This window comes from Enoplosus armatus, chromosome 6 (assembly GCF_043641665.1).
Source record: "Enoplosus armatus isolate fEnoArm2 chromosome 6, fEnoArm2.hap1, whole genome shotgun sequence".
Classification (NCBI taxonomy): domain Eukaryota; kingdom Metazoa; phylum Chordata; class Actinopteri; order Centrarchiformes; family Enoplosidae; genus Enoplosus; species Enoplosus armatus.
Window position 1 is genome coordinate 7,785,066 of NC_092185.1, and position 9,587 is coordinate 7,794,652.

Genomic DNA, 9,587 nt, shown 5'->3' on the forward strand with positions numbered 1-9,587 from the left:
GTCTCGAAGTCAACACACACACACACACACACACACACGAGCAGAAAGCATCCCACACAATTTCCACACCCTACACTACACTACAGTGATCAGCAAATTTCCACTTTATCATTCCTCCACGTTGAATAACGGAGCACAAACACTGCAAAGCTATGAAGCGTCCTCCAGTCTGTCACATGACACTGTTGATGCACAAGCAGGTCCCAGGTAAGAGTCCTGAAGAGAACTCAACTAATCCGATCTGCCTCGCAGAAGAAAGAGGTGCCATGAAAGAAGAATAGCATCTCCAGTTCTAGGTTATAACACAAATGTAATTAAATAGCACACTATATTGACCTAATCAGATAGGAGGGCCATAAATTAGTGGACACATGCTCACTAAAAGGCCCTCTCCTCTCAGCTAGGACGCATCTCTGATCGTTTATCATCTGAAAGGAGCAGGAAGGCAGCCAGCATCTCTCTCTCTCTCTCTCTCTCTCTCTCTCTCTCTCTGTGTATTGCTCTCTCGCTCCCTCTTGCTCTATCTCTGTCTCTCACTCACTTTTAATCACAGAGAAAACCATTCCTCCAGGCATGAGGGGATCATGCTCTCCCATCTTGTCCCTCACTCTGGGCTTTCATGGGAGCCAATGTGAGGCAGGTGAGTGTGTGTGTGTGTGTGTGTGTGTGTGACACTGTTGTACAGGTGAGACATGGAGCTAAAACAGAGTCTTACAGTCTTTGTGAGGTCACTTCTGTGGTGCATTTTAAAGTTTCCATGAGCTACACACACATTTGAACCTACATACACACAGCACATGCCAGCACTAAGACTGTCAAAGGTCCTGCAGTGGGAAAAAAAAGAAGATATCCCTCCTCAACACACACACACACACACACACATAACCAGACAGATTTCCAGCAGCATGCATGTTGGCGGCAGTGACCTTGTATGGCAGCCCAACACACACCCTGTGCAGCTTTTATCTCAACCATCCTGCTCTGTAGGATGCACTGAGTCCACCAGAGCAGAGGCAGGTTACAGGCTACTGGACCTGTCAGTCGCTACAAAAGCAAATTACTTCGAGTGCCTCCTGTGGCTTTTCTCTTTTTTGTCTTATCAGCGTTTTTATGTCAGAAGTCAAACAAAGGCTCTTTACACTGAAGCGAAAGTGGTGGATTGCCAAAACACCTCGGGTTTTGTGAGGCTTAATATTACTGTAAGCATCATTTAGTCTGAATTGTGCATTTTTAATCATATCACCACAGTGTTATTATCAAGTAATTGGCTGCTTTATTTTAAGACGGAATTATTTGCAGGAAGTCAAAATGGATTTTTTCAAAATTAGACATATTTGTGCATAACCGTATATTTGCATAACCTCCTCGAGACAAAGCATTTTGTCGTGTACACTTTTGTCTTTGGTCGGAAACTTTGCACAGACAATATTCAACAAGTTCACAGCGACCGAGTGAAAAGTGCAAGTTTACTCGAACGTCAATCATTAACTCGGCCTTTTCTAGGACACCTGCAGCACAATTATTAAGTCCTGAGGCAAAAATAAAATAATATTACAAATGTCGAGCATTGTGGTCTGATTTTCTGCACGTTTTTAAAGAGAAATTTAATTACGCAACAGGTGAAGACCGTCAATTTTTTTTCATCAAAAGAAAAAGAAAATACTTTGTAGGAATTCGCTGTGTATTTTTCAGGGGGCAGAGAATGAAAAAACGCACATTGAATCAAAATATAAAATGAATACAACAGATACAGCTGGGCTTGATCTTGGAGCTGTTACAATTACGCGCCCTGTGCGCAACATCTGCACCGCGCTTTTATCAAAACCAGATGTTTATGAACAGATGCTTATGTTATCTCAGTGACATTTGCAGTTGGCGTTTCTCCTTCTGTTTATATTTCAGTTTAGATCGAGAGAAGATGAGAGGACTGAGAGTGTGTGGTGGCGCCTCAAAGGCACAGTGACAGACAACATGCAAAACTAAAGAGAACAAAAATAACAAACATGTTCAGGAGAATATATTTGTTTCCATTCATGAAGGTTTATTGATGAATGGTCAATTTATTAAATTCCATTTTTGAGAGTGAACACGACGTCTGCAGGTTTGACTGTACTGTCCAGACAATACATTTTACTGTATAGAAATCCAGGGCATCACAAGATATGTGTGGCTGCAAGATGCTTTGCTTAATTATTCTACAACACCGGGAGAACATTATATTTCCATTTCCAAACAGTTCACAGTTTATTTACCGAAGAACACCCATTGGGGTTCTCGGTAAACTTAATTAAGTTCCTTAAATGAAAGGAAAACACATTAACAACGAACTGCAGAAAGAATAGATCATTTGTTGCAACAATATTGCGTGACAAAGTAGCCAATTTCTCATTTATTTCAGGCCATGCACCATGATCTCCTCTGTTCAAAGCATTTTATCTTCAGCCCCACTTGTTGATCGCAATAATCTATTTAGTCTGTGCATTTGTCAGAAACATTGATAACTGTTTCTACTAAATATTCCTTTGCTGCTCACCTTGATAGCATGTTGCCTGTCAGTATAAATCAAGTACAAAGTCGCTTTATTCCGAAATGTCCGTTTTCTCACAGGGCTCCAGAAGAAGCCTATAAAATGTTGAAGGGTCCATGTTCGCGGGGAAGTTTTATGAAAGCAAAGTGACGGATTGGATGCCCTTTTTTTTTTTTTTTTTTTTTTTTACAAATAAATCCCAAAAGGTGATGAGGCTGAACAATGCAGTCATGGTGTAATACAATCGTTATACACAAGTTCACAAAAATAAGGAAAAAGAAAAAAAAAGTAGAAACACAATCCGTACATGACCTGCATGCATGGCTTCACATCACTGTTACAGTCTGACATCAATTCTCCAAACTTCTGCTGTAACTGAGTTTGGATGCTTTTCACGAGACAACTGTGATGGATGATGTGAACATGAGATAATTTATATCAAATCATAAATTGACTTTAAACAAAAAACAAAACAAAACAAAGAAAAATAAATTCACATCAGGATAAAGCTGCTGTGCCTGAGGATCGTTTCATTTCACAAAACAAATTTTGGGGTAAAGGGAGCAGGATGGACGAGGCGCAGGATGAGGCTGTAAGGGCGGACCTATTGAGCCAAGTGTTAAGGAATTTTATGCAGTGTGTCTAAAGACAAACATCACGAACTGGACAGAAATCCTTCAAAATATTTGTGGAAACCGAATTCTTATTCAGAGTCATTTGAGCAGGCCTATTTATGGACCCTTTAAAGGTGATACAACATAAATCAAACAGGATCCTCACCCTGAAACTAAATACTTTAGAAATACAGAAAAGTGGAAAACTCTTTTGTCCTTAACTAACGCAGGTTTCATAAAACAACTTCAACACAAGCCCGCACAACCTATTTTTTAGCTGCGCGCAAATTTAAAGTTTTTTTTTTGTGTGTTTCTTTGTGAGGGTCGGTTATTAAAACTTTTCAGCGCCGAGACTCACATGAAAAACTCCGGGGATGAGGGGTTGTTGTCGCTGCTGGATCCTCCGTTTTCTCTGAAGCCGGTGCTGATCAGCTTCTCGTATTTCTCCTTGTAGGCGTCCCTCTCCCTGGCCAGCCGGGAGATCTCCTGCTTGAGGTGGTCCACCTGCTGGATGAGTTGCGTCTTCTCTCCCTCCAGGACGTGCCGCTGCTGGACCCGCTTGTACCGGCAGGACTGGGCATAGCCTCTGTTCTTTAGTGTCCTCCTCTTCTGTTTCAGCCGGATCACCTCTTCCTTGCTGACCCCCCGGAGCTGCCGGTTCAATTCCCGAACCGACATGGTCACCAGCTGCTCGTCCGAGAACCGATCATCCAAGCGCATGTGCTGGTGGTTTCCCCCCGCGACGCCGCCGGACTGAGACCCGGAGGAAGGGTGGTGTGCCCCTGTGTGGTGGTGGTGGTGATGGTGGTGGTGGTGGTGGGGATTCCCGTTCTGAGCTGCGGCTGCAGCGATAACCGCGGACACCACGGCGGCCGCTGATCCCATCTCCTCCCCGGCCATGGCGCCTCCTGCCCCGGCTGCGCCGCCGTACTGCTGCCCTCTGGCATAGCCATCGAAGGTCTGGAGCTGGTGACTGCTGCTGATCAGCGCCTCTACGGCGTCCTCCGGGCTAAAGCCCAGAGCCTCGGGGTTCAACTGCTGTTGGTACCCGGTCATCCAGTAGAAATCCTCCAAGTGCCCCTTCTGTTCGCTCCCTGATCCCGGACTGGGCGCCGAGAAGCTTGGAGAGGGGGGAACCGAGCTGCAAGGCGTGCTCATCGGGGTGGAAGATAGGGATCCCCCGGCGACCAGGCGGCTGCACTGGCTGATGCTGCGATCGGGCTCCACCGGCTCCTTTTTCACTTCAAACTTCATCAGATCGAAGTCATTAACATATTCCATGGCCAGGGGACTGGTGGGCAGGTCGGAGTTGCTCATTGCCAGCTCTGATGCCATCCTCTTGCTGTTGACAGTCCTCCAAAGGGGGTGAGGAGCACCTGTCAAAGTGGGCTGCTGAGACACGCACTGAGCCAGCTTGATTTCTTTATTTATTTTCTTCAAAACCGGAGGAAAAAGTGGTTTTTCTCGCACTAATTGCGCAGCGCAGGTTTTGGTTTTGTGAGTCGATAAGTTTTTTTTTCTTCAGTCTGTGTTGCACAGACGCATTGGAGCAGCGCTGTTTCCTCCCTCTCTCCCAGCGTGCGGGTGTCTGAGCGCCGCTCTCTCTGTTTCTACCATTTAACACTTCATGGCTCCTTTTAGGATTAGTGCGCCAAATTGAGGAGGTTCACGTACGTGTCCCGGGCAAATAGTTGCTTTGTGGAGACAGAAAAAAAAACTCCACCCAAGGATTGATAGATTTTTTTTTCTAAGGGATCAGTCAGCCGACGAGTTAAAAAGCATTGCTTAGTTTTATAGGCGCCCTGACGTCACAACTGAAATATGAAATTGACCGAGACTCAGCCAATGAGGAGCCCTGCCTGGGGACCTAATTAGCATAATAGTATAGAAACCAAAGTTTTCTGAACTGTCCAAGCCCATCAGCAGATTGACACGTGAGACTTAATATTCATCCTTTTGTCAGTTTGCATGGAAAACAACGAAAGCAAGTAAAAGAAAACAGATTTTCAAGGATTAACAGAAGATATCAGATGGTAAATATGCATGTCTATCTATTTTAGATTAGCAAGTCGTTATAAATTTAACATATATTTAACGTTTTTCCATCATCATAATAATCATAAAATATAATTTCAATAAATTGATTTTAGAGTCATATTTGTGAACATTATTATTTGTTTCATGTTTGTCTGATGATCAGTCAGGCTTTCTTAAATACTCTCATTTAGTGTGTTGATACAGACAGGTGTATTTCATTAATTAAAGAGGCAGCTTCATAATTAAGGAGTCGAATTGTTCTCAAAACTCGCCTCAAACCACACAACCGTTGTAGTCCCTCCACCCAAACCCAAACATCTTGAAATGGCATGCATCAGAATGAATTTTAATGATTTTCACTGGGCGATAGATGAATGGTCTGTGCACCACATAAAGTCGCAGAAATAGATTACTACAGATGAAGCGGTGGAAGTGTTTGAGAAGAGCATGGCATGGGTCTGGTTGAATTACATTGTTTGGAAACCCAACGTCGCCACCTTTCGGTATAAAAGAATACTTCATGTGACTTCTTACAAGAGTCTGTACTGAATGTGTCTACATTTTGTGCTTCCAATGGAATTTTTTTCTTTTTTTGTAGAGCCTCGTGTGCCCTCTGTTAGTCTCACTGCTGGATATAAAGATTATTTCACAGGATTAAAAACATTTAAACCACGCAAGTCATGTATTTTTCTCTAAGGAGAAAACTGTAAACCCACTCTCTTGCACATGCGTCCTGTGATATTCACATTACATGCAAGTCCTTGTCAACATTAAATCCCTTTTCTAGTGAAATACTCTGAAGTGACAACCTCTCCATCTGTGTCCTTCTGGGGTCTATAGTCTCCATGTAATGATCACAGCATCAGTGTTCCTCTCCCTCTCTGTGTCTCTCTCTCTCCTGGAGCACATTCCTCAGGAGTGGTGGCACATGAGAACAAACAATAAGGAGGGCTATACACAGAGGACTGGAGAGTAAATAAGAGCACTCTCCCTGGAACATGTCACACGGGGAAGCTTCAGAAAACTACAAAGCCGCCAGCAGATAATCCAACTCCCCCGTGTCCCAGCGCAAGTAAATATTCTCTTGGTCCCTGTGACTGTTCATGGGGACTTAACGTTAAACAGGAAGGATAAACATCGTGTTTTATTCATTAGAACAAACAACAGAGCCCCCTCTGATGCTTTTGAATAAATATTAAACAGATGAGGTGTCCCTATATGTTGTTGCTGTTGTAGTGTAAATTCAGACTGGTAGTAAGACATACAGTGGCAATACATCTTTCTCATATATAAGTTGCTATTGCTTTTTATACAGTCATTTGTATGTCTTTTAACCACTGTGACGTTACGTTTAGCGACAGGAAAATTATGCCACAACTGAGGGAGGTGAATAAACATAAGAGAGTGAATAAAAATGATCCTGCAAAATCTGCTGTACAATTGTTTGACACACAAGTCACCAGCAGACACATATAGCAGTTTAAGTTGTCCGCACAGGTCCATGTTTGATGCAGCAGTGGACACTAGCTGCTGTGTGAGCTCTGGGTTTAGCCAGATCTCTTAAACCTGGATTTATCGGCCCTGGAGTCTCCAGGGTTAGCAAGCAGAGTCCAGAGCCAATGCATCAGCTGTGTTACTGAGGGCTAATAGTCCTGTATGCACCTCATTCTGTCTCCCTTTGGAGTTTCATGCAGGCAGCTCACTGCCATGAAGTTTACTACTGTCTTTATTTTATCGGGGATGATTTTTTCCCCCTGCACTATACAGGGGTTGCACTTAGGCATATATCATAAAATAAGCTTATACAGCAGGAGGAGGACCACTTATACAGTGTTAGTACAGAGGAAAGTTAAGAGCATTTGAACGCCATTCTTATATTATGATGACATTATCTAAAATTAATACTACACACCTGTATGGAGAGCAACCAGGTCAGCTCTAATGGGAGATTATCTCAAAATAAATCTGGATAAAAGTTATGTTCCAAGTGGATTGAATAGCTTCCTTTAACTCAAAATTGAGGCCATGTTTACTTACTGTAAGAATGGTCTTAAATAGCGTTAAACACTTGCAGCAGTTTGTGAACCCAGAGCCGTGCAGTCAAATGATTTGTGAATGAAAACATCACACAACTCTTTGAGGCCGGGTAACAGCTTTTTGTAACAGCTAATGCTCTGGCCTTACGTGCACAAACCAGCTTTGTGTTAATAGTCTGGCCCCTACATGTGGAGCCCAGCTCCAATGCGTGTTAATGAGACGCTGTCTGACCTTTCAGAGTTCACCCCAGGAGAACACTGATGCATCCTGGGTAAAGGATAACCAGTGCTCCCGGACTTCCCCGTGATTTACTGGTACAGTGACTTTACTAATTGTTACATCTATTAAAAACATCCTCGTTACAGTATGACTTATGTGCCACGCTGCAATACACTTCACTTTTATTTTCAGCATGCTAACCTTTTGTTTGCCTCTGGGGTTCCCTGAAGTTGTGCACTTACAGAGGATGAGCATGTTGTTTGCTTTGTTACACACCTTCATAGTAGACATGTTTTGCTTACATCTATTTGTAGACGCAGGAGCTACTTGTGAGGTCTGTAAAATAAATAACATGCAGAAAAACAATTTGTTTAAGACAAATAAGGCAACGTACACACCATGATATGATCCGAATTCTGTGGAAAATATTATCACAATGTTCTGACAAAGGAAGGAAATGGAGGATTGAGAGCATTGAGAAAAAAAAACTCATTAAAGCTCTCTTTATGCATCTGCAAGATATGCATTTTATAACCCCAACTCACACTATTCAAAATCTTAAGTGTGCCAAAAATAGCCAAAGACATTACCATATTTAACAGACAGTAACTTAAATAAAACGACAGAAACTAAACTAAAGGATTTCTGCATTACCAAGATTATGCCTTATAATCATTCATTACATTCCCAATGGGAGGTAGCCTTCATATTCACTCTCAATCCCTGTTTAATGCCATATATTAAACTCTGGTGGCACTCCAAATGGGGGGACAACCAGACGAGTGGGCTCAGTGGGCTCATCTGAGACACATTTAATTAGCAGGACAGAAAATGAAATGTTTCGTGGGGTCTTAACTAACTGTTGTATCTTTTGTAATAGAATGAAGAGCTGTGAGAAGCTATTACAAGGAGGAGCATGAAGAACGGCGCCACGCTTTCCTCTGCCAGTGTTTTATAGGGGGAATAAAAGAACGCATATTAAGATAATAAGCTTCCACATCACGGAAACAAAGTGCCATATTTGCAAAGTGCTACGTTTGAGAGAACAGGCTTAGTCTCTCTCTCTCTCTCTCTCTCTCACTATCTCGCTGTCCTGTTCTCCAATCCTGCATTAATCAGACTTTTACAACCTTTTTCGATTCATTTACCCGCTCAGGAAGCAGGTAGCGGCTCTGAGTTTGAACTGTCTGTTTATGTGGGGACTTGACAAGCTGAAAAACATCTGCACGGTTAATGGAGGAGAAACGGGCCTTCAACAAGTGAGTTTCATCATTACCTTGGAGTGTACCTGTGTGCGAGCGAGAGAGATTGTGGAACAGTGTGCCCAGAGAGAGTCAGGACATGGGATTACCAGAGATATGTTGATATAAAAGGCTTCTGTTGTTTTTGCTCTGATCTAGTTCTGCTTTATAAACTCTACAGCGGCAAAAATGTCCAAGTCACCACAGTCAATCACACCCTTAAAGCCTAAAAATGGAAACATTATGCAGAGTAAAACACCAGAGCACTGTAAGAATCTGATTCTCTAATGATTGCATGCTCTTGATTAGAAAACCAGGCTGTGACACTCTCTCTCTCCGGCTCTGTGCCTGCCAGAAGGATACTTCAACCTGGTAATTGGCCACAATGAGCAGACTTGCATGTGTCAAACTCTCCTCTTCACATCTGGTTATTGTCTCTCACAGCAGGTGGACATCACAGGCGTCGTCTGAGGAGTCTCATCTGCTCTCTGTCTCTCTGTGCACGGCTATTATGCTTTAAAAACCAGCAAAACTGTGCGTGTAGTTTAAAATATGGTATCTCTAGCGCGAACGGGTGACATGATGAAGAGATGTGGGTCATTCACACGTCAGCGCAGTTTGCAAGTTGATGATTTTCAAGGGCTTTATGAATATACAAATACATAAAATTGGACATTGCAGATTTTCCGTGAAGTACTGCACGAGGAAGCCCAGGTTCATGAATGTAATCATGTTTACACACACAAACACACTAAAATTAAGTGTGAATCGTATGGAACCTGAGCTCATCTTCTCTCATTAGACACACACTGCTACATTATTGGCATCATTAGCCATCCCCACCATGCATCACCCAGCATGTGGAGGAGCAGGCAGAAGTCAACACTTACAAAAAAACAAAAACAATGCGAG

At 42.9% G+C, this 9,587-nt stretch overlaps 1 protein-coding gene across 1 annotated transcript; it reads right to left on the minus strand.

Moving 5' to 3' along the window:
- Positions 1-3,495: 3,495 nt before the first annotated feature.
- On the minus strand, positions 3,496-4,476 carry LOC139286594 (transcription factor Maf-like). Its single transcript, XM_070907461.1, has one exon. The coding sequence runs from the start codon at positions 4,474-4,476 to the stop codon at positions 3,496-3,498; it is 981 nt and encodes a 326-aa protein (XP_070763562.1).
- Between the last annotated feature and the right edge of the window lie 5,111 nt (positions 4,477-9,587).